This window comes from Lissotriton vulgaris, chromosome 2_2 (genome assembly GCF_964263255.1).
Source record: "Lissotriton vulgaris chromosome 2_2, aLisVul1.2, whole genome shotgun sequence".
Classification (NCBI taxonomy): domain Eukaryota; kingdom Metazoa; phylum Chordata; class Amphibia; order Caudata; family Salamandridae; genus Lissotriton; species Lissotriton vulgaris.
Window position 1 is genome coordinate 317,876,567 of NC_141688.1, and position 26,598 is coordinate 317,903,164.

At 54.7% G+C, this 26,598-nt stretch overlaps 1 protein-coding gene across 1 annotated transcript in view; it reads left to right on the forward strand.

The window, feature by feature from the left end:
• F2 (coagulation factor II, thrombin) overlaps positions 1-26,598 on the forward strand; it is a 270,935-nt gene that overhangs the window by 110,967 nt on the left and 133,370 nt on the right. The window contains exon 7 of the mRNA XM_086959673.1: positions 14,955-15,272. Coding sequence (XP_086815799.1) covers positions 14,955-15,272 — 318 coding nt within the window. The remainder of the gene's footprint in view (positions 1-14,954; positions 15,273-26,598) is intronic.

Consider the following 26,598-nt stretch of genomic DNA (forward strand, 5'->3'; position numbering starts at 1 on the left):
CATCCCCCTACAGCAGTGTCAGAGGACCACCCTGGTCACACCTGGAGCAGTGTAAGGATGTTAAGCCCTGCACCCCCCTACAGCAGTGTCAGAGGACCACCTTGGTCACACCTGGAGAATTGTAAGGATGTTTGACACTGCTATAGGGGGATGCAGGCTTGAAGCAGGGCTTGAGGACCACCCTGGTCCCACCTGGAGCATTGTAAGGATGTTCAGCCCTGCACCCCCCTACAGCAGTGTCAGAGGACCACCCTGGTCACAGCTGGAGCATTGTAAGGATGTTCAGCCCTGCACCCCCCTACAGCAGTGTCAGAGGACCACCCTGGTCACACCTGGAGCATTGAAAGGCTGTTAAGCCCTGCACCCCCCTATAGCAGTGTCAGAGGACCGCCCTGGTCACACCTGGAGCATTGTAAGGATGTTTGACACTGCTATAGGGGGATGCAGGGCTTGAGGACCACCCTGGTCACACCTGGAGCAGTGTAAGGATGTTCAGCCCTGCATCCCCCTACAGCAGTGTCAGAGGACCACCCTGGTCACACCTGGAGCATTGTAAGGATGTTTGGCACTGCTATAGGGGGATGCAGGGCTTGAGGACCACCCTGGTCACACCTGGAGCAGTGTAAGGATGTTCATCCCTGCATCCACCTACAGCAGTGTCAGAGGACCACCCTGGTCACACCTGGAGCAGTGTAAGGATGTTAAGCCCTGCATCCCCCTACAGCAGTGTCAGAGGACCACCCTGGTCACACCTGGAGCAGTGTAAGGATGTTCAGCCCTGCATCCCCCTACAGCAGTGTCAGAGGACCACCCTGGTCACACCTGGAGCAGTGTAAGGATGTTCAGCCCTGCACCCCCCTACAGCAGTGTCAGAGGACCACCCTGGTCACATCTGGAGCATTGTAAGGATGTTCAGCCCTGCACCCCCCTACAGCAGTGTCAGAGGACCACCCTGGTCACACCTGGAGCATTGTAAGGAGGTTTGACACTGCTATAGGGGGATGCAGCGCTTGAGGACCACCCTGGTCACACCTGAAGCAGTGTTAGGATGTTAAGCCCTGCATCCCCCTACAGCAGTGTCAGAGGACCACCCTGGTCACACCTGGAGCAGTGTAAGGATGTTAAGCCCTGCATCCCCCTACAGCAGTGTCAGAGGACCACCCTGGTCACACCTGGAGCAGTGTAAGGATGTTAAGCCCTGCACCCCCCTACAGCAGTGTCAGAGGACCACCCTGGTCACACCTGGAGCATTGTAAGGACGTTTGACACTGCTATAGAGGGATGCAGGGCTTGAGGACCACCCTGGTCACACCTGGAGCATTGTAAGGATGTTCAGCTCTGCACCCCCCTACAGCAGTGTCAGAGGACCACCCTGGTCACACCTGGAGCAGTGTAAGGATGTTCAGCCCTGCACCCCCCTACAGCAGTGTCAGAGGACCACCCTGGTCACACCTGGAGCATTGTTAGGATGTTTGACACTGCTATAGAGGGATGCAGGGCTTGAGGACCACCCTGGTCACACCTGGAGCATTGTAAGGATGTTAAGCCCTGCACCCCCCTATAGCAGTGTCAGAGGACCACCCTTGTCACACCTGGAGCATTGTAAGGATGTTTGACACTGCTATAGGGGGATGCAGGGCTTGAGGACCACCCTGGTCACACCTGGAGCATTGTAAGGATGTTCAGCTCTGCACCCCCCTACAGCAGTGTCAGAGGACCACCCTGGTCACACCTGGAGAATTGTAAGGATGTTTGACACTGCTATAGGGGGATGCAGGGCTTGAAGCAGGGCTTGAGGACCACCCTGGTCCCACCTGGAGCATTGTAAGGATGTTCAGCCCTGCACCCCCCTACAGCAGTGTCAGAGGACCACCCTGGTCACAGCTGGAGCATTGTAAGGATGTTCAGCCCTGCACCCCCCTACAGCAGTGTCAGAGGACCACCCTGGTCACACCTGGAGCATTGTAAGGATGTTAAGCCCTGCACCCCCCTATAGCAGTGTCAGAGGACCACCCTGGTCACACCTGGAGCATTGTAAGGATGTTTGACACTGCTATAGGGGGATGCAGGGCTTGAGGACCACCCTGGTCACACCTGGAGCAGTGTAAGGATGTTCAGCCCTGCATCCCCCTACAGCAGTGTCAGAGGACCACCCTGGTCACACCTGGAGCATTGTAAGGATGTTTGACACTGCTATAGGGGGATGCAGGGCTTGAGGACCACCCTGGTCACACCTGGAGCAGTGTTAGGATGTTAAGCCCTGCATCCCCCTACAGCAGTGTCAGAGGACCACCCTGGTCACACCTGGAGCAGTGTAAGGATGTTAAGCCCTGCACCCCCCTACAGCAGTGTCAGAGGACCACCCTGGTCACACCTGGAGCATTGTAAGGATGTTAGGTCCCGCATCCCTACTGTCCCGGGTAGAGGACCAGCCTTGTCACATCTGGAGGGTAGTACGGATGTTAAGTTCTACGTCTCTACCATACCAGGGTCAGGGGACCACATTTGTCACATCTGGAGGGTTACAAGGATGTTAAGTCCTGCATCCAACCGTATCAGAGTCAAAGGACCAACTTGCCACATCTGGAGTGTTGCAAGGAGGTGCAAATCCGTATCCCTACCGGACCAGGGTCAGAGGACCACCTTTCCTGCATCTCTAGGAGACCAGGCTCAGAGGACTACCCTTCCTGCATCCCTACCGGACCAGGGTGAGAGGATCACCCTTCCTGCATCCCTTCCAGACCAGGGTGAGAGGCCACCCTTCCTGCATCCCTACCAGACCAGGGTGAGTGGATCACCCTTCCTGCATCTCTACTGGACCAGGGTGAGAGGCCACCCTTCCTGCATCCCTACCGGACCAGGGTGAGAGGCCACCCTTCCTGCATCCCTACCAGACCAGGGTGAGAGGCCACCCTTCCTGCATCCCTACCGGACCAGGGTGAGAGACCACCCTTCCTGCATCCCTATCGGGCCAGGGTGAGTGGATTACCCTTCCTGCATCCCTACCGGACCAGGGTGAGAGGACTACCCTTCCTGCATCCCTACCGGACCAGGGTGAGAGGATCACCCTTCCTGCATCCCTTCCAGACCAGGGTGAGAGGCCACCCTTCCTGCATCCCTACCAGACCAGGGTGAGTGGATCACCCTTCCTGCATCTCTACTGGACCAGGGTGAGAGGCCACCCTTCCTGCATCCCTACCGGACCAGGGTGAGAGGCCACCCTTCCTGCATCCCTACCAGACCAGGGTGAGAGGCCACCCTTCCTGCATCCCTACCGGACCAGGGTGAGAGACCACCCTTCCTGCATCCCTATCGGGCCAGGGTGAGTGGATTACCCTTCCTGCATCCCTACCGGACCAGGGTGGGAGGACCACCCTTCCTGCATCCCTACTGGACCAGGGTGAGAGGCCACCCTTCCTGCATCCCTACTGGACCAGGGTGAGAGGCCACCCTTCCTGCATCCCTATCGGACCAGGGTGAGTGGATCACCCTTCCTGCATCCCTACTGGACCAGGGTGAGAGGCCACCCTTCCTGCATCCCTACTGGATCAGGGTGAGAGGCCACCCTTCCTGCATCCCTACCAGACCAGCGTGAGTGGATCACCCTTCCTGCATCCCTACCGGACCAGGGTGAGAGGCCACCCTTCCTGTATCCCTACTGGACCAGGGTGAGAGGCCACCCTTCCTGCATCCCTACCAGACCAGGGTGAGAGGCCACCCTTCCTGCATCCCTACCAGACCAGGGTGAGAGGCCACCCTTCTTGCATCCCTATCGGACCAGGGTCAGAGGCCACCCTTCCTGCATCCCTACCAGACCAGGGTGAGGGCCACCCTTCCTGCATCCCTATCGGACCAGGGTCAGAGGCCACCCTTTCTGCATCCCTACCGGACCAGGGTGAGAGGCCACCCTTCCTGCATCCCTACCAGACCAGGGTGAGAGGCCACCCTTCCTGCATCCCTATCGGACCAGGGTCAGAGGCCACCCTTCCTGCATCCCTACCAGACCAGGGTGAGTGGGTCACCCTTCCTGCATCCCTTTCGGACCAGGGTCAGAGGCCACCCTTCCTGCATCCCTACCAGACCAGGGTGAGAGGCCACCCTTCCTGCATCTCTACCAGACCAGGGTGAGTGGATCACCCTTCCTGCATCCCTACTGGACCAGGGTGAGAGGCCACCCTTCCTGCATCCCTATCGGACCAGGGTCTGAGGACCACCCTTCCTGCATCCCTACCAGACCAGGGTGAGAGGCCACCCTTCCTGCATCTCTACCAGACCAGGGTGAGTGGATCACCCTTCCTGCATCCCTACTGGACCAGGGTGAGAGGCCACCCTTCCTGCATCCCTACTGGACCAGGGTGAGAGGCCACCCTTCCTGCATCCCTACCAGACCAGGGTGAGTGGATCACCCTTCCTGCATCCCTACTGGACCAGGGTGAGAGGCCACCCTTCCTGCATCCCTACTGGACCAGGGTGAGAGGCCACCCTTCCTGCATCCCTATCGGACCAGGGTGAGAGGCCACCCTTCCTGCATCCCTACCAGACCAGGGTGAGAGGCCACCCTTCCTGCATCCCTATCGGACCAGGGTCAGAGGCCACCCTTCCTGCATCCCTACCAGACCAGGGTGAGAGGCCACCCTTCCTGCATCCCTATCGGACCAGGGTCAGAGGCCACCCTTTCTGCATCCCTACCGGACCAGGGTGAGAGGCCACCCTTCCTGCATCCCTATCCGACCAGGGTCAGAGGCCACCCTTCCTGCATCCCTACCAGACCAGGGTGAGTGGATCACCCTTCCTGCATCCCTATCGGACCAGGGTCAGAGGCCACCCTTCCTGCATCCCTACCAGACCAGGGTCTGAGGACCACCCTTCCTGCATCCCTACCAGACCAGGGTGAGAGGCCACCCTTCCTGCATCTCTACCAGACCAGGGTGAGTGGATCACCCTTCCTGCATCCCTACTGGACCAGGGTGAGAGGCCACCCTTCCTGCATCCCTACTGGACCAGGGTGAGAGGCCACCCTTCCTGCATCCCTACCAGACCAGGGTGAGTGGATCACCCTTCCTGCATCCCTACTGGACCAGGGTGAGAGGCCACCCTTCCTGCATCCCTACTGGACCAGGGTGAGAGGCCACCCTTCCTGCATCCCTATCGGACCAGGTCAGAGGCCACCCTTCCTGCATCCCTACCGGACCAGGGTGAGAGGCCACCCTTCCTGCATCCCTACCAGACCAGGGTGAGAGGCCACCCTTCCTGCATCCCTATCGGACCAGGGTCAGAGGCCACCCTTCCTGCATCCCTACCAGACCAGTGTGAGAGGCCACCCTTCCTGCATCCCTACTGGACCAGGGTGAGAGGCCACCCTTCCTGCATCCCTACTGGAACAGGGTCAGAAGACCACCCTTCCTGCATCCCTATCGGACCAGGGTCTGAGGACCACCCTTCCTGAATCCCTACTGGACCAGGGTGAAAGGCCACCCTTCCTGCATCCCTACTGGACCAGGGTGAGAGGCCACCCTTCCTGCATCTCTACCGGACCAGGGTGAGAAGACCACCCTTCCTGCATCCCTACCGGACCAGGGTGAGAGGACCACCCTTCCTGCATCCCTACCGGACCAGGGTGAGAGGACCACCCTTCCTGCATCCCTACCGGACCCGGGTCAGAGGACCACCCTTCCTGAATCCCTATCGGACCAGGGTCTGAGGACCACCCTTCCTGCATCCCTACTGGACCAGGGTGAGAGGCCACCCTTCCTGCATCCCTACTGGACCAGGCTCAGAGGACCACCCTTCCTGCATCTCTACTGGACCAGGGTGAGAGGACCACCCTTCCTGCATCCCTACCGGACCAGGGTGAGAGAACCATCCTTCCTGCATCCCTACCAGACCAGGGTGAGTGGATCACCCTTCCTGCATCCCTACTGGACCAGGGTGAGAGGCCACCCTTCCTGCATCCCTACTGGACCAGGGTGAGAGGCCACCCTTCCTGCATCCCTATCGGACCAGGTCAGAGGCCACCCTTCCTGCATCCCTACCGGACCAGGGTGAGAGGCCACCCTTCCTGCATCCCTACCAGACCAGGGTGAGAGGCCACCCTTCCTGCATCCCTATTGGACCAGGGTCAGAGGCCACCCTTCCTGCATCCCTACCAGACCAGGGTGAGAGGCCACCCTTCCTGCATCCCTACAGGACCAGGGTGAGAGGCCACCCTTCCTGCATCCCTACTGGACCAGGGTCAGAAGACCACCCTTCCTGCATCCCTATCGGACCAGGGTCTGAGGACCACCCTTCCTGAATCCCTACTGGACCAGGGTGAAAGGCCACCCTTCCTGCATCCCTACTGGACCAGGGTGAGAGGCCACCCTTCCTGCATCTCTACCGGACCAGGGTGAGAGGACCACCCTTCCTGCATCCCTACCGGACCAGGGTGAGAGGACCACCCTTCCTGCATCCCTACCGGACCAGGGTGAGAGGACCACCCTTCCTGCATCCCTACCGGACCCGGGTCAGAGGACCACCCTTCCTGAATCCCTATCGGACCAGGGTCTGAGGACCACCCTTCCTGCATCCCTACTGGACCAGGGTGAGAGGCCACCCTTCCTGCATCCCTACTGGACCAGGCTCAGAGGACCACCCTTCCTGCATCTCTACTGGACCAGGGTGAGAGGACCACCCTTCCTGCATCCCTACCGGACCAGGGTGAGAGAACCATCCTTCCTGCATCCCTACCAGACTAGGGTCAGAGGCCACCCTTCCTGCATCCCTACCAGACCAGGGTGAGAGGACCACCCTTCCTGCATCCCTACCGGACCCGGGTCAGAGGACAACCCTTCCTGAATCCCTATCGGACCAGGGTCTGAGGACCACCCTTTCTGCATCCCTACTGGACCAGGGTGAGAGGCCACCCTTCCTGCATCCCTACTGGACCAGGGTCAGAGGACCACCTTTCCTGCATCCCTAGCAGACCAGGCTCAGAGGACCACCCTTCCAGCATCTCTACCGGACCAGGGTGAGAGGACCACCCTTCCTGCATCCCTACCGGACCAGGGTGAGAGGACCACCCTTCCTGCATCCCTACCAGACCAGGGTCAGAGGCCACCCTTCCTGCATCCCTACTGGACCAGGGTCAGAGGACCACCCTTCCTGCATCCCTAGGAGACCAGGCTCAGAGGACCACCCTTCCTGCATCCCTAGCAGACCAGGCTCAAACGCCCACCCTTCCTGCATCTCTAGCAGACCAGGGTGAGAGGACCACCCTTCCTTTATCCCTACCAGACCAGGGGCAAAGGCCACCCTTCCTACAACACTACTGGACCGGGGTCTGAGGACCACCCTTCCTGCATCTCTACCGGACCAGGGTGAGAGGACCACCCTTCCTGCATCCCTATCGGACCAGGGTCTGAGGACCACCCTTCCTGCATCCCTACTGGACCAGGGTGAGAGGACCACCCTTCCTGCATCCTTATCGGACCAGGGTCTGAGGACCACCCTTCCTGCATCCCTACCAGACCAGGGTCAGAGGCCACCCTTCCTGCAACCCTAGGAGACTAGGCTCAGAGGACCACCCTTCCTGCATCCCTACTGGACCAGGGGGAGAGGCCACCCTTCCTGCATCCCTACTGGACCCGGGTCAGAGGACCCCTCTTCCCGCATCCCTAGCAGACCAGGGTGAGAGGACAAACCTTCCTGCACACCTAGCAGGCCAGGGTCAGAGGACCACCCTTCCCGCATCCCTAGCAGACCAGGGTGAGAGGACAAACCTTCCTGCACACCTAGCAGGCCAGGGTCAGAGGACCACCCTTCCTGCATCCCTAGCAGACCAGGGTGAGATGACCACCCTTCCTGCACACCTAGCAGACCACGGTCAGAGGACAACCCTTCCTGCATCCCTAGCAGACTAGGGTCAGAGGACCACCCTTCCTACAACACTATCGGACCAGGGTCAGAGGACAACCCTTCCTGCATCCCTAGCAGACTAGGGTCAGAGGACCACCCTTCCTGCATCCCTAGCAGACCAGGGTGAGATGACCACCCTTCCTGCACACCTAGCAGACCACGGTCAGAGGACAACCCTTCCTGCATCCCTAGCAGACTAGGGTCAGAGGACCACCCTTCCTACAACACTATCGGACCAGGGTCAGAGGACAACCCTTCCTGCATCCCTAGCAGACTAGGGTCAGAGGACCACCCTTTGCTGCATCCCTAGCAGACCAGGGTCAGAGGACTACCCTTGTTTTAAGGATGTTATGTCCTGCATACATACCGAACCAGGATCTTGCCATGACTGGAGGTTTAGCATAATTACTATGTGGAATGACCAACTGTGCTGAGCGCAGTGTCCGTCTGTGGTAAATGTCCGTCTGTGCTGAGTGCAGTGTCAGTCTCTCAGGAGTGCACATACATGTATCTATGGTTGTCCCACACGGCCTGTTTCCATTTCTGGTCCAGTGATCCTTCCCTTCTTTATTTAAGCAGATTCTGACTGATCTCCGTTATCCATCTGATCCCACCCTGCTCCATCTGATCCCACCCTGCTCCATCTGATCCCACCCTGCTCAATCTGATCCCATCCTGCCTCATCTGATCCCACCCTACTCCATCTGATCCCACCCTGCTCCATCCAATCCCACCCTGTTCAATCTGATCCCACCCTGCTCCATCTGATCCCACCCTGCTCCATCTGATCCCACCCTGCTCAATCTGATCCCATCCTGCCTCATCTGATTCCACCCTACTCCATCTGATCCCACCCTGCTCCATCCAATCCCACCCTGTTCAATCTAATCCCACCCTGCTCCATCCAATCCCACCCTGCTCAATCTGATACCACCCTACTTCATCCGATCCCACCCTGCTCCATCTGATCCCACCCTCCTCCATCTGATCCCACCCTGCTCAATCTGATACCACCCTACTTCATCCGATCCCACCCGGCTCCATCTGATCCCACCCTCCTCCATCTGATCCCTCCCTGCTCCATCTGATCCCACCCTGCTCAATCTGATCCCATCCTACCTCATCTGATTCCACCCTACTCCATCTGATCCCACCCTGCTCCATCCAATCCCACCCTGTTCAATCTAATCCCACCCTGCTCCATCCAATCCCACCCTGCTCAATCTGATCCCACCCTGCTCCATCCAATCCCACCCTGCTCAATCTGATCCCACCCTGCTCCATCTGATCCCACCCTGCTCAATCTGATCCCACCCTACTTCATCTGATCCCACCCTGCTCCATCTGATCCCACCCTCCTCCATCTGATCCCACCCTGCTTCATCTGATCCCACCCTCCTCCATCTGATCCCACCCTGCTTCATCTGATCCCACCCTGCTCAATCTGATCCCACCCTGCTCAATCTGATCCCATCCTGCCTCATCTGATTCCACCCTACTCCATCTGATCCCACCCTGCTTCATCTGATCCCACCCTGCTCCATCTGATCCCACCCTTCCCCATCTGATCCCACCCTGCTCAATCTGATCCCACCCTACTTCAACTGATCCCACCCTGCTCCATCTGATCCCACCCTACTTCATCTGATCCCACCCTACCCCATCTGATCCCACCCTGCTTCATCTGATCCCACCTTGCTCCTCCTGATCCCACCCTGCTTCATCTGATCCCACCCTGCTTCATCTGATCCCACCCTGCTTCATCTGATCCCACCCTGCTCAATCTGATCCCACCCTTCCCCATCTGATCCCACCCTGTTCAATCTGATCCCACCCTTCCCCATCTGATCCCACCCTGCTCCATCTGATCCCACCCTGCTCCATCTGATCCCACCCTGCTTCATCTGATCCCACCCTTCCCCATCTGATCCCACCCTGCTCAATCTGATCCCATCCTGCCTCATCTGATCCCACCCTACTCCATCTGATCCCACCCTGCTCCATCCAATCCCACCCTGTTCAATCTGATCCCACCCTGCTCCATCTGATCCCACCCTGCTCCATCTGATCCCACCCTGCTCAATCTGATCCCATCCTGCCTCATCTGATTCCACCCTACTCCATCTGATCCCACCCTGCTCCATCCAATCCCACCCTGTTCAATCTAATCCCACCCTGCTCCATCCAATCCCACCCTGCTCAATCTGATCCCACCCTGCTCCATCTGATCCCACCCTGTTCAATCTGATCCCACCCTTCCCCATCTGATCCCACCCTGCTCAATCTGATACCACCCTACTTCATCCGATCCCACCCTGCTCCATCTGATCCCACCCTCCTCCATCTGATCCCACCCTGCTTCATCTGATCCCACCCTCCTCCATCTGATCCCACCCTGCTTCATCTGATCCCACCCTGCTCAATCTGATCCCACCCTGCCCCATCTGATCCCACCCTGTTCAATCTGATCCCACCCTTCCCCATCTGATCCCACCCTGCTCCATCTGATCCCACCCTGCTTCATCTGATCCCACCCTGCTCCATCTGATCCCACCCTTCCCCATCTGATCCCACCCTGCTCAATCTGATCCCACCCTACTTCAACTGATCCCACCCTGCTCCATCTGATCCCACCCTACTTCATCTGATCCCACCCTACCCCATCTGATCCCACCTTGCTCCTCCTGATCCCACCCTGCTTCATCTGATCCCACCCTGCTTCATCTGATCCCACCCTGCTTCATCTGATCCCACCCTGCTCAATCTGATCCCACCCTTCCCCATCTGATCCCACCCTGTTCAATCTGATCCCACCCTTCCCCATCTGATCCCACCCTGCTCCATCTGATCCCACCCTGCCCCATCTGATCCCACCCTGCTTCATCTGATCCCACCCTTCCCCATCTGATCCCACCCTGCTCAATCTGATCCCACCCTACTTCAACTGATCCCACCCTGCTCCATCTGATCCCACCCTGCTTCAACTGATCCCACCCTTCCCCATCTGATCCCACCCTGCTTCATCTGATCCCACCCTACCCCATCTGATCCCACCCTGCTTCATCTGATCCCACCTTGCTCCTCCTGATCCCACCCTGCTTCATCTGATCCCACCCTGCTCCATCTGATCCCACCGTGCTTCATCTGATCCCACCCTGCTCCATCTGATCCCACCCTGCTCCTTCTGATCCCACCCTCCTCCATCAGATCCCACCTCGCTCCTCCTGATCCCACCCTGCTCCATCTGATCCCACCCTGCTCCTTCTGATCGCACTCTCCTCCATCAGATCCCACCTCGCTCATCCTGATCCCACCCTGCTCAATCTGATCCCACTCTGCTCCATCTGATCCCACCCTGCTTCATCTGATCCCACCCTGCTCCATCTGATCCCACCCTGCTCCTTCTGATCCCACCCTCCTCCATCAGATCCCACCTCGCTCCTCCTGATCCCACCCTGCTCCATCTGATCTCACCCTGCTCCATTTGATCCCACCCTGCTCCATCTGATCCCACCCTACTCCATCTGATCCCACCCTGCTCCATCTGATCCCACCTCGCTCATCCTGATCCCACCCTGCTCAATCTGATCCCACTCTGCTTCATCTGATCCCACCCTGCTCCACCTGATCCCACCCTGCTCCACCTGATCCCACCCTGCTTCATCTGATCCCACCCTGCTTCATCTGATCCCACCCTGCTCCATCTGATCCCACCCTGCTCCATCCGATCCCACCCTGCTCCATCTGATCCCACCGTTCTTCTTCTGGTCCCACCCTGCTCCATCTGATCCCACCCTGCCTCACTGATGCGACCCTGCTCCACCTGACCCCACCCTGCTCCATCTGTTCCCACCCTGCTTCATCTGATCCCACCCTGATTCATCTGATCCCACCCTGCTTCATCTGATCCCACAATTCTCCATCTGATCCCACCCTGCTCCATCTGATCCCACCCTGCTTCATCTGATCCCACCCTGCTTCATCTGATCCCACCCTGCTCCAGCTGATCCCACCCTGCTTCATCTGACCCAACCCTGCTCCATCTGATCCCACCCTGCTTCATCTGATCCCACCCTGCTTCATCTGATGCGACCATTCTCCATCTGATCCCACCCTTCTCCATCTGATCCCACCCTGCTCCATCTGATCCCACCCTGCTTCATCTGATCCCACCCTGCTCCATCTGATCCCACCCTGCTTCATTTGATCCCACCCTGCTCCATCTGATCCCACCCTTCTCCATCTGATCCCACCCTTCTCCATCTGATCCCACCCTGCTTCATCTGATCCTACCATTCTCCATCTGATCCCACCCTGCTTCATTTGATCCAACCCTTCTCCATCTGATCCCACCCTGCTTCATCTGATCCTACCATTCTCCATCTGATCCCACCCTACTCCATCTGATCCCACCCTGCTTCATTTGATCCCACCCTGCTCCATCTGTTCCCACCCTGCTTCATCTGATCCCACCCTGATTCATCTGATCCCACCCTGCTTCATCTGATCCCACAATTCTCAATCTGATCCCACCCTGCTCCATCTGATCCCACCCTGCTCATCTGATCCCACCCTGCTCCATCTGATCCCACCCTGCTTCATCTGATCCCACCCTGCTTCATCTGATCCCACCCTGCTCCAGCTGATCCCACCCTGCTTCATCTGATCCCACCCTGCTTCATCTGATCCCACCCTGCTCCAGCTGATCCCACCCTGCTCCATCTGATCCCACCCTGCTTCATCTGATCCCACCCTGATTCATCTGATCCCACCCTGCTTCATCTGATCCCACCCTGCTCCATCTGATCCCACCCTGCTTCATCTGATCCCACCCTGCTTCATCTGATCCCACCCTGCTCAAGCTGATCCCACCCTGCTCCATCTGATCCCACCCTGCTTCATCTGACCCCACCCTGCTTCATCTGATCCCACAATTCTCCATCTGATCCCACCCTGCTCCATCTGATCCCACCCTGCTTCATCTGATCCCACCCTGATTCATCTGATCCCACCCTGCTCCAGCTGATCCCACCCTGCTTCATCTGATCCCACCCTGCTCCATCTGATCCCACCCTGCTTCATCTGATCCCACCCTGCTCCATCTGATCCCACCCTGCTTCATCTGATCCCACCCTGCTCCAGCTGATCCCACCCTGCTTCATCTGACCCCACCCTGCTCCATCTGATCCCACCCTGCTCCATCCGATCCCACCCTGCTCAATCTGATCCCACCCTCCTCCATCTGATCCCACCCTGATTCATCTGATCCCACCCTGCTCCAGCTGATCCCACCCTGCTTCATCTGATCCCACCCTGCTCCATCTGATCCCACCCTGCTTCATCTGATCCCACCCTGCTCCATCTGATCCCACCCTGCTTCATCTGATCCCACCCTGCTTCATCTGACCCCACCCTGCTCCATCTGATCCCACCCTGCTCCATCCGATCCCACCCTGCTCAATCTGATCCCACCCTCCTCCATCTGATCCCACCCTGCTCCATCTGAACCCACCCTGCTCAATCTGATCCCACCCTCCTCCATCTGATCCCACCCTGCTCCATCTGATCCCACCCTGCTTCATCTGATCCAACCCTGCTTCATCTGATGCGACCATTCTCCATCTGATCCCACCCTTCTCCATCTGATCCCACCCTGCTTCATCTGATCCCACCCTGCTTCATCTGATGCGACCATTCTCCATCTGATCCCACCATTGTCCATCTGATCCCACCCTGCTCCATCTGATCCCACCCTGATTCATTTGATCCCACTCTGCTCCATCTGATCCCACCCTTCCCCATCTGATCCCACCCTTCTCCATCCTATCCCACCCTGCTTCATCTGATCCCACCATTCTCCATCTGATCCCACCCTGCTTCATTTGATCCCACCTTGCTCCTCCTGATCCCACCCTGCTCCATCTGATCCCACCCTGCTCCATCTGATCCCACCCTTCTTCATCTGATCCCACCCTGCTCCACCTGACCCCACCTGCTCCATCTGATCCCACCCTGCTCCATCTGATCCCACCCTGCTCCATCTGATCCCACCCTGCTCCTCCTATCCCACCTCGCTCCTCCTGATCCCACCCTGCTCCATCTGATCTCACCCTGCTCCATTTGATCCCACCCTTCTCCATCTGATCCCACCCTGCTCAATCTGATCCCACTCTTCTCCATCCTATCCCACCCTGCTCAATCTGATCCCACCCTGCTCCATCTGATCCCACCCTGCTCCATCTGATCCCACCCTGCTCCACCTGACCCCACCCTGCTCCATCTGATACCACCCTACTTCATCCGATCCCACCCTGCTCCATCTGATCCCACCCTGCTCCATCTGAGCCCACCCTGCTCCATCTGATCCCACCCTGCACCTTTTGACCCACCCTTCTCTATTTGATCCCACCCTTCTCCATCTCATCCCACCCTGCTCCATCTGGTTCCACCCTGCTCCATCTGATCCCACCCTTCTCCATCTGATCCCACCCTTCTCCATCTGATCCCACCCTGCTCCATCTGATCACACCCTGCTTCATCTTATCCCACCCTGCTCCATCTGGTTCCACCCTGCTTCATCTGATCCCACCCTGCTCCATCTGATCCCACCCTGCTTCATCTTATCCCACCCTGCTCCATCTGATCCCACCCTGCTCCATATGATCCCACCCTACTCCATCTGATCCCACCCTGCTCCATCCAATCCCACCCTGCTCCATCTGATCCCACCCTGCTCCATCTGATCCCACCCTGCTCCATCTGGTTCCACCCTGCTCCATCTGGTTCCACCCTGCTCCACATGATCCCACCCTACTCCATCTGATCCCACCCTGCTTCATCTTATCCCACCCTGCTCCATCTGATCCCACCCTGCTCCATATGATCCCACCCTGCTCCATATGATCCCACCCTGCTCCATCTGATCCCACCCTGCTTCATCCCACCCTGCTCCATCTGGTCCCACCCTTTTTTCACCTGATCCTCCCCCGTGCCACCTGCTTCAGCCTTTCCATGTCACCACTCTGCATCCTAAAACAGAATATCTTGTGTTTTTATTTCAGGAGAGAATCGGACCACGGTGCCAGTGTATGAGCCCCCTGCCACACAGGACCTGCCACGAAGTACGGGCAAGCAGGAAGCGTGTGTAGACTACAATGGGATGCTATACAGCGGTACCTTGGCGGTCACAGTGTCTGGGTTGCCATGCCTGCCCTGGCAGTCCAAGAAGGCCCTGGAGCTCAGCAGTACCAAGAAGTTCACAAAGGACGTGAAGCTGGTTGAGAACTACTGCCGGAACCCAGATGAAGACCAGGAGGGCATCTGGTGCTTCGTTGACCACCCAGAGAAGACCTTTGAATACTGCAGCTTGAACTACTGCGGTGAGTGATCATCTACCAGGGCGGGTACAAATAAGGCATAAACACCGAAGGCTGTGGTCCTCCAATCCAAGTGCTAACCAGGCCTGACCTGCTTAGCTTCCGAGATCGGGCACATTCATGGTGGTGTGGCCATAGGCACCAAAGGTATGGTCTCCCAATCTAAGTACTAACCAGGCCCAATCCTGCTTAGCTTTCGAAATTGGGCGCATTCAGGGTGGTATGGCCGTGGGCACGGATGTCTGGTCTCCCAAAGGACTAACCAGGCCTGTCCTCCCTAGCTTCCAAGATCGGGCGCATTCAGGGTGGTATGGCCATAGACACCAATGGCTATGATCTTCCCATTCAAGTACCAACCAGACCTGCCCTGCTTAGCTTCCGAGATCGAGAAGACCGTCAACAAGCAGATGGCCGCCTTCCTCGAGACGAATGGATCCCTCGACCCCTCACAGTCCGGCTTCCGAGCCAATCACAGCACCGAGACCGCCCTCATCGCCGCCACCGATGACATCCGAGCCCTGATGGACAACGGAGAAACAGTGGCCCTCATCCTCCTAGACCTCTCCGCGGCATTCGACACTGTCTGCCACCGCACCCTAGTACAGCGCCTCAGCAACGTCGGAATCCAGGACAAGGCGCTGGAATGGATCATCTCCTTCCTCGACGGAAGAACACAGAGAGTCCGCCTACCACCGTACAAGTCAGAGGCCACCGAAGTCATCTGCGGCGTCCCCCAAGGATCCTCACTGAGCCCCACCCTCTTCAACGTCTACATGAGTCCCCTCGCGGCCATCGCACGCCAACACAACCTCAGCATAATCTCCTACGCCGACGACACCCAGCTGATCCTCTCCCTGACCAACGACCCCGCCGCCGCCAGAGCCAACCTGCACGAAGGGATGAAAGAGGTAGCCGAGTGGATGACGACCAGCCGCCTGAAACTGAACTCGGACAAGATGGAGGTCCTCATCCTGGGCTCTTCACCCTCCGCCTGGGACGACTCCAGGTGGCCTCCCGCCCTGGGCACCGCACCCAAACCGACAGACCATGCACGCAACCTGGGCTTCATCCTGGACTCCTCCCTCTCCATGACCAGGCAAGTCAACAACGTCTCCTCGGCGTGCTTCAACATCCTACGCATGCTACGGAAGATCTTCTGGTGGATCCCCACCGAGACCAGGAAGACCGTCACCCAGGCCCTCGTCACTAGCCGACTGGACTACGGCAACGCCCTCTACGCCGGTACCACCGCCAAGCTCCAGAAGAGACTCCAGCGGATCCAGAACGCCTCAGCCAGACTCATCCTCGACATCCCACGAACCAGCCACATCTCCGGACATCTGAGAGATCTTCACTGGCTCCCCGTCAACAAAAGAATCACCTTCCGCCTCCTCACCCACGCACACAAAGCCCTACACGACCAAGGCCCAAGCTACCTCAACAGCCGAATCAACTTCTACGCTCCCAAACGCCACCTCCGATAAGCCAACCACGCCCTCGCCGCCGTCCCCCGCATCCGAAGAGCGACTACAGGAGGAAGGTCCTTCTCCTACCTGGCCGCCAAGACCTGGAACTCCCTCCCGACCGACCTGCGCCTGACCCAAGACCACCTCTCCTTCAGGAAGAAGCTGAAGACCTGGCTGTTCGAGCAGTAGCGGCACCCCCCCACCCCCCAGCGCCTTGAGACCCTACGGGTATGTAGTGCGCTCTATAAATGTCAGTGATTGATTGATTGATTTGGTGTGTTTAGGGTGGTATGGCGGTAGGCACTGAAGGCTGTGGTCCTCCATCCAAGTACTAACCAGGCCCATCCCTGCTTAGCTTCCAGGATCGGGCACATTCAGGGTGGTATGGCCGTGGGCACCTAAGGCCATGGTCCCCCTCCAAGTACCAACCGGCCCGTCCTGCATAGCTTCCGAGATCGGGTGCATTCGGGGCAGTATGTCCATAGGCATCGAAGGCTATGGTCTCCCTTTCCAAGTACTAACCGGGCCCGACCCTGCTTAGCTTTCGAGATCAGGTGTATTTAGGGTGGTATGGCCATAGGCACTAAAGGCTGTGGTCCTCCATCCAAGTACCAACCAGGCCCACCCTGCTTAGCTTCCGAGATCGGGCGCATTTAGGGTGGTATGGCCGTAGGCACCAAAGGGTGTGGTCCCCACCCAAGTACTAACCAGGCCCACCCACATAGCTTCGGAGATCGGGCGCATTCAGGGTTTTATGGCCGTAGGCACCACGCGATGTGGTTAACATCCCAGTCCTCTAGTCCTGAGACAACTTTACTACTAGTATGACTCTTATCCTTGACACAGAAAGCCCTAACATGGCCACCAAATAAACTGTGTATAATATTGTAAATACCTTGTTCAAAGGACACATGCTGGGAAGTGCTTGACATTCCTCTCTACGCAACAGGTCGGGGGTCACTGACCATGCAGGACAGGGTCACCAAATCGATTTTGAATCAGGAAAAACTATAGAGATTCCCACTAAAAGCCAATGAGATCCGGCCCAGAGAGAGAAGTTTAGACACTCTACACCATCAATAATAACCACATTGCAAAATCACATATTGTACCAACTTTTGCTCCAGTGTGGAACTGGGACCACATTATGAGACCGTATCAGGGATCCCAGCGCTGCAGCCCATGGTTGTGGCTCCCAAGGTTTTGTGATCAAGTCTACTCTGAGAAAACACTTATGGGAGGTGGTGGGTAAGGATATTGATGCCAAAACTACACAGTAGAATTGTTCAGATTTGGTTAAACCAAAAGAGAGAATTTAAGACAAGTTTTCTAGTAAAAATTATCTTGTTTGTCCATTTCTCTCCCTGTCCCTATAAATAAACCAGATCACTGAGATAAGTAAAACATTAAACAGAAAATCAACATTTACTTATCAAATGTTTTGAACATTGGCTCATACGAGAAATGCTCCCAGCTCAATCAATCAACCAATCAATCAGAGGAATTGTAAGAGCGCTACTCACCCGTGAGGGTCTCAAGGTGCTACGTGGGGTCCGCAGATCTGTTTAGCTGACTGCAGATCTGTTTAGCCGAAGAGTCAGGTCTTGAGGGTCTTCCTGAAGGTATTTAGGGAGGGGCGCGTCTGATGTCTGCCGGTAGCTCGTTCCAGGTCTTGACTGTGATGTGAGAGAAGGATCTTCCGCCTGCTCTGGCTCTGTGGATGCGCTGGGTTTTGGCCCGTACGAGGCTGGAGGATCGGAGGTTTCTTTTGGGTACGTGGAAGGTAATTCTGTCGTTGAGGTATTTGGGTCCGTAGTGTAGGATTACTGAGCATGTTGGAATGGGGAAAATAACTTGTATTGGCGATTTGGGCACCCAGCTGTGAGTAGAAGATACATTTACATAAACTGTGCTGGCAGAAAGTGGTGTATTAACTCACATAAGTCAAAGTTATAGTGAAAGGGTAATTTTCTAGTGCCTGCTCTCAAAACTGTTAATAGTTTCCACGTGTTGAACCAAATTAAGATGCTGAGCTACACAATGTCAAAAAGTGTAATGTTGACATGTTTCGGCCGGTGAAGTTTCAGATTCTGGCCTTTGTTAAGACACACAGCCTTTTGAAAGTGAACATTATCAAGTTGAAAACACCTATACAGAAATGGAAGTGAAAGGATATGTCTGAATATATGAGATAGACATGGGCAACTGAGTAAAGTGTTTGGAGTAAACATTCTGGTTAACATTATGTACCCTTTTATTATGAGTCAGATTAAGTCACCATAGTTATTTGTTGATTGGCTGTGATCGTCTAGGGTAAGAGAAAGTTAGATGCTTAAACTGAAATAAGTCTGAATCCGGTGGGTTGCTAGACCCGCCGGGTGTTCCTGAGTTCCCGGCTTCTGTCTGGGTCAGGTGCTGGCCAAGACAAGTCTGTGCGGGGGTCATGGGGCTACCAGGAGAGGATGTTTCTTGTGTGGTCCTCATTCCTGTAAATGTATTAAAGCCAACCACCTGGCTTTGTGAATGCCCAATGCTGCTGAAACTGCATCTAACCCCATCTGGTTTTCCAACAGAGGAAAAGGTTCATATATATTTTATTTACGTATTTAAACGTTTTATACAGCGCAAACATGACTCATGAGGGTATCAGAGCACTTTACAAATGATCAGAGAGAAGACACATATAGATCAAACAACAGCGTAACCAAGGCCAACATGGGAACATGTGTGTTTCATCTGAGGAACGCATGTGTCCAGGCTGATGGGCCCAGGTTTTCACAAGCTTGGAAGGCACCCTGTCAGGTCCCTTACTCCCGGCCTTCCTGATGAACAAACGTGCCTGGACCTCCACAAGGAGATGGTTAAGGTTTGCCTTGTTCAGTGATGGACAGCGGTGCCTGGACCTCCACACAGAGATGGTTAAGGCTTGACTTGTCCAGTGATGGACAGCAGTGCCTGGACATCCACAGGGAGATGGTTAAGGCTTGACTTGTCCAGTGATGGACAGCGGTGCCGGGACTCCACACGGAGATGGTTAAGGCTTGCCTTGTCCAGTGATGGACAGCGGTGCCCGGACCTCCACACAGAGATGGTTAAGGCTTGCCTTGTCCAGTGATGGACAGCGGTGCCGGGACTCCACACGGAGATGGTTAAGGCTTGCCTTGTCCAGTGATGGACAGCGGTGCCGGGACTCCACACGGAGATGGTTAAGGCTTGCCTTGTCCAGTGATGGACAGCGGTGCCGGGACTCCACACGGAGATGGTTAAGGCTTGCCTTGTCCAGTGATTAACAACGGTGCCCGGACCTCCACACGGAGATGGTTAAGGCTTGCCTTGTCCAGTGATGGACAGCGGTGCCTGGACCTCCACACGGAGATGGTTAAGGCTTGCCTTGTCCAGTGATGGACAGCGGTGCCTGGACCTCCACACGGAGATGGTTAAGGCTTGCCTTGTCCAGTGATGGACAGCGGGGACCTCCGCACGGAGATGGTTAAGGCTTGCCTTGTACAGTGATGAACGATGCCCGGACCTCCACACGGAGATGGTTAAGGCTTGCCTTGTCCAGTGATGGACAGCGGTGCCTGGATCTCCACACGGAGATGGTTAAGGCTTGCCTTGTACAGTGATGAACGATGCCCGGACCTCGACACGGAGATTGTTAAGGCTTGACTTGTCCAGTGATGGACAGCGGTGCCGGGACTCCACACGGAGATGGTTAAGGCTTGCCTTGTCCAGTGATGAACAGCGGTGCCTGGACCTCCACACGGAGATGGTTAAGGCTTCAGGTTTATCAAAAAGGTGAAAAAGGACACTTGTTACACTTTTCAACCTTGGGTTCAAGGAAGAAGAGTACCCTCAAAAACTCAATGTTAATCGGAGTGCGGTATATATGTTTCATCCGCCCCGCATTGTAGTTATGGCAGTTATCATTGGGTTTTCTTCAGTGTGTTGGCTGTCAGCCTCTTCCAGAGGCACCTCTGGTTGTCAAGTGCAGTGTCCAGAGATTGAGGGTTTCCCCACTTACAACGTGCAACAACAAAAGTGCAAAATAATGTAAAAAATGGGAAAAGGACCCCGAGGGTTTAATAAGGGGTGAATTCCCAATGAATTAAAATAGTGTTGTACTTGAAACAGACCGAGTCACTAGGTCTGTAAGTATATAATTATTGTGGGTTCGTCGACATGTTTCAGCTCCTTAGGCCTAGGGGTCTGTGGAGCTTTCGTCAGGACTTACAAACAAGTATAAATACTCACACAATTTGTGCAGTATCGGTTTTCATATAAAGTTTTTTCAAAGTAGGATCAAGTCTTCAAGTTCTGAAAAAGAATTTCATGTTAGTGCGAACAACTGCAGTATTGTCTGGTGTTCATTTACATAGTGGGGAAAATTATCCTTGTGTGGAGTAAATCTAGTTTCTACTCTATTGCAAATAAAAAGGGGGGGGAAAGGGGGGAAGGAGGTTTCAGGGCTCAGTTATTGTAAATGTATATGGAATTTATACAGATCTTCATTGCGAAATGAACACATATAAAGCATGCACATCCTTGGCTGGAAAATACAGGGCGTGCTTGTAGCTAATGGTGAGTAGTACTGAAAAAGTGGAACGCTCAGTTGAGAAAGTTAACAATAGTTAAGGCTTGCCTTGTCCAGTGATGGACAGCGGTGCCTGGACCTCCACAGGGAGATGGTTAAGGCTTGTCTTGTCCAGTGATGGACAGCGGTGCCTGGACCTCTAACAGAGATAGTAAAGGCTTGCCTTGTCCAGTGATGAACAGCGGTGCCTGGACCTCCACACGGAGATGGTTAAGGCTTGCCTTGTCCAGTAATGAACGATGCCCTGACCTCCACACGGAGATGGTTAAGGCTTGCTTTGTCCAGTGATGGACAGCGGTGCCTGGACCACCACAGGGAGATGGTTAAGGCTTGTCTTGTCCAGTGATGGACAGCAGTGCCTGGACCTCTAACAGAGATAGTTAAGGCTTGCCTTGTCCAGTGAGGAACAGCGGTGCCTGGACCTCCACACGGAGATAGTTAAGGCTTGCCTTGTGCAGTGATGAACAGCAGTGCCTGGACCTCCACACGGAGATGGTTAAAGCTTGCCTTGTCCGGTGATGGACAGCGGTGCCTGGACCTCCACACGGAGATGGTTAAGGCTTGCCTTGTCCAGTGATGGACAGCGGTGCCTGGACCTCCACACGGAGATGGTTAAGGCTTGCCTTGTCCAGTGATGGACAGCGGGGACCTCCGCACGGAGATGGTTAAGGCTTGCCTTGTACAGTGATGAACGATGCCCGGACCTCCACACGGAGATGGTTAAGGCTTGCCTTGTCCAGTGATGGACAGCGGTGCCTGGATCTCCACACGGAGATGGTTAAGGCTTGCCTTGTACAGTGATGAACGATGCCCGGACCTCCACACGGAGATTGTTAAGGCTTGACTTGTCCAGTGATGGACAGCGGTGCCGGGACTCCACACGGAGATGGTTAAGGCTTGCCTTGTCCAGTGATGAACAGCGGTGCCTGGACCTCCACACGGAGATGGTTAAGGCTTCAGGTTTATCAAAAAGGTGAAAAAGGACACTTGTTACACTTTTCAACCTTGGGTTCAAGGAAGAAGAGTACCCTCAAAAACTCAATGTTAATCGGAGTGCGGTATATATGTTTCATCCGCCCCGCATTGTAGTTATGGCAGTTATCATTGGGTTTTCTTCAGTGTGTTGGCTGTCAGCCTCTTCCAGAGGCACCTCTGGTTGTCAAGTGCAGTGTCCAGAGATTGAGGGTTTCCCCACTTACAACGTGCAAAAACAAAAGTGCAAAATAATGTTAAAAATGGGAAAAGGACCCCGAGGGTTTAATAAGGGGTGAATTCCCAATGAATTAAAATAGTGTTGTACTTGAAACAGACCGAGTCACTAGGTCTGTAAGTATATAATTATTGTGGGTTCGTCGACATGTTTCAGCTCCTTAGGCCTAGGGGTCTGTGGAGCTTTCGTCAGGACTTACAAACAAGTATAAATACTCACACAATTTGTGCAGTATCGGTTTTCATATAAAGTTTTTTCAAAGTAGGATCAAGTCTTCAAGTTCTGAAAAAGAATTTCATGTTAGTGCGAACAACTGCAATATTGTCTGGTGTTCATTTACATAGTGGGGAAAATTATCCTTGTGTGGAGTAAATCTAGTTTCTACTCTATTGCAAATAAAAAGGGGGGGGGGAAAAGGGGGAAGGAGGTTTCAGGGCTCAGTTATTGTAAATGTATATGGAATTTATACAGATCTTCATTGCGAAATGAACACATATAAAGCATGCACATCCTTGGCTGGAAAATACAGGGCGTGCTTGTAGCTAATGGTGAGTAGTACTGAAAAAGTGGAACGCTCAGTTGAGAAAGTTAACGATAGTTAAGGCTTGCCTTGTCCAGTGATGGACAGCGGTGCCTGGACCTCCACAGGGAGATGGTTAAGGCTTGTCTTGTCCAGTGATGGACAGCGGTGCCTGGACCTCTAACAGAGATAGTAAAGGCTTGCCTTGTCCAGTGATGAACAGCGGTGCCTGGACCTCCACACGGAGATGGTTAAGGCTTGCCTTGTCCAGTGATGAACGATGCCCTGACCTCCACACGGAGATGGTTAAGGCTTGCTTTGTCCAGTGATGGACAGCGGTGCCTGGACCACCACAGGGAGATGGTTAAGGCTTGTCTTGTCCAGTGATGGACAGCAGTGCCTGGACCTCTAACAGAGATAGTTAAGGCTTGCCTTGTCCAGTGAGGAACAGCGGTGCCTGGACCTCCACACGGAGATAGTTAAGGCTTGCCTTGTGCAGTGATGAACAGCAGTGCCTGGACCTCCACACGGAGATGGTTAAAGCTTGCCTTGTCCGGTGATGGACAGCGGTGCCTGGACCTCCACACGGAGATGGTTAAGGCTTGCCTTGTCCAGTGATGAACGATGCCCGGACCTCCACACGGAGATGGTTAAGGCTTGCCTTGTCCAGAGATGGACAGCGGTGCCTGGACCTTCACATGGAGATGGTTAAGGCTTGCCTTGTCCAGTGATGAACAGCGGTGCCTGGACCTCCACACGGAGATGGTTAAGGCTTGCTTTGTCCAGTGATGAACGATGCCCGGACCTCCACACGGAGATGGTTAAGGCTAGCCTTGTCCAGTGATGAACAGCAGTGCCTGGACCTCCACACGGAGATGGTTAAGGCTTGCCTTGTCCAGTGATGAACGATGCCTGGACCTTAACACGGTGATGGTTAAGGCTTGCCTTGTCCAGTGATGGACAGCGGTGCCGGGACTCCACACGGAGATGGTTAAGGCTTGCCTTGTCCAGCGATGCACAGCGGTGCCTGGACCTCCACGCGGAGATGGTTAAGGCTTGCCTTGTCCAGCGATTCACAGCGGTGCCTGGACCTCCACAGAGATGGTGAAGGTACTTTTCCAGGGCCAGGTGAGTCCGGGGTGCCAGGGCTCAGGCCTTCACACTGCCCCTGCCCTAGTAAAGGCCAGGCAACAGCTCCCCTGTGAGACCTTTCAGCTGGAAGTTTGAACCTATTTCTGCGGTTTCCCTTCTTCACTTTTCAAGTCTGCCCCTTCCCGCCTTGCAGTAGGTCCTGTGTCCACCGGGCCCTCCGGTTGGAGTCCGTGCATTGATTTCTGAGTGGGCATCATGACGTCACACGTGGCACTGTGCCAACACCAGTGGGGTCCCGTGACAAAGCAAATATGGGCAAGCTGTTTGGGGTCCTCATTGTGATGTTACTACCGAGTAAACTCTTACTGCGAAATGACTGATAGTGATGGCTTTTAAAGGCAAGAAGGGGTTTGTTTGTGGAAAGGGACCAACAGCGGGGCGGACAGCGCGGCGTGGGGTCTATGACCCATGTAACCCACTCAAAGGACTGCAGAGGTCTCTTTGTGACCCGGGAGACGCACGGCGCACCCCATGAGGTGGAAGGTTCCAGCAATGCATAGAGTAGAGCAGAGCGAAGTGATACTGTGCCAAGCTGGTTAGGGGCCCACATAAGTATTAAGGGCCCACATAAGTATTAAGGGCCCAATTCACCCAACTAACTTAAGACAACATTCTAAACTTACTACCATTTTGATATTCACAGAAGGCACTTACTCATTTTGGTATTCACAGAAGGCACTTACTCATTGATGAGTAAGTGCCTTCTGTGAATACCAAAATGGTAGTAAGTTTAGGATTTTGTCTTAAGTTAGTTCTGTGAATCGGGCCCCCACTCTTCATTTCCAGTACCCCGGGCAGTACGCTTGCCCGTCACAATCTGACTAGAATGAGGGTAAGTTGATGCCTGTGAGCCAGGGAGTGGTCAGAAAATTGAACTAAGACCGAAACAAATCTAACCAAAGCCAGCGTTCAACTCGATGAAAGGCAACTCTCCTTAGAAGAGTTCCTTTCACTCTCCTTCCATCTACCCATCCTTCGGCCCTTCTATCCATCCATCCATCTATTCACCCATCATCCATCCATCTATCTATCCACTCATCATCCATGCATCTATCCACCCACCATCCAGCTATCCACCCATCATCCATCATCCATCTATCCACCCATCATCCATCCATCTATCCACTCATCATCCATCCACCCTCCCATCCATCTTTTCACCAATCCACCCATTAATATAATCATGTATCCATGTCTTTTAAACATCCGTTCATTCACTCTTTTCCATCTGTCCATTCACTCATGCTTCCATTCATCCTTTCAACCTTCCCTCAATCCTGCCACACTTCCATCCAGTCATTCTTTCACCCTTTCATCTGTCATTTCACCTTTCCTTTCACATTCCCTTCCTGTACCCTTCCCCACCTCCTGTTCACACTTGTACACTCGATGCAGCCCTCTGCCATGTTTGATGGTTGTCTGGTGTTCCACCGGGGCCACGAGGTATGTGTGAGCCATGTCAGTGTGACTACTAGATCAGTCTCTGTGTGAATATCTGCTCAAGGAGAAACAACACCATCACAACAAACAACCGCTGTGCGCACAGGCCACCCTGCACGGCTTATGTCACATGTGAACGAGAGAAAAACAGAAGTGCACAGAAGAGCAAACACACTCAGATGACGCACAAGGAAAGCAAACAGTGTTGAGAAAACAAGACCAGATCAAACATTACAAAACTGGACAAAGGTCCCAGCTGGGAACACTTAGAACTTAAACAACAGCAACAATCCTGTGACAAATAAACTCAGGCAGTAGAGCTTGTCGTATATGAAGGGTTGGGCCAGGCGTAAAGAACTACAGAGGAAAAGGGCAAACACAATGATGGGGAAGCTTGGACTTCTGAGAAAGGACTAGATTAACAGACGCTCCAGACAGTTGTACTGAACACAGGTGTAGCCAGCTAGCCAGGATGGAACACAGTCTACAGGCAAAGAGTCAAGGATTACACGTTAATCCAGTGGAGGGGGCACATGAATCAGGCACACAACCCCACCATCGAGGGTCAGCACAAAATTCACATTACAAACCTGCCGGCTCTAAAGGGAAGATTGGTTTATATCTGGAGAACCATGTCTGCAGAGAATGTTGTGATGTCTCTTAAGTCCTTATGGAGCCTCATCTCTTTCCAACCTCATCAAGATTCAACAATCTGTGGGCCCTACTGGGGCTGGCTAGAATAGGATTAAGAGTTAGTATGTTGGAGTACTCGTGCATAAGGGCTTTTTTAAGGAGTTGCATATCAACACATATTCCTATTATTACTGCTTGAACTTCTATGTCATCACCATTGGTGACAATTGGGATTTGGGTATCATCTTCCCTATTATGCCTCCTAACTCCAGCTCCTGTTTGTTTGCATGAACTAATAATAATATCTTCCAGAG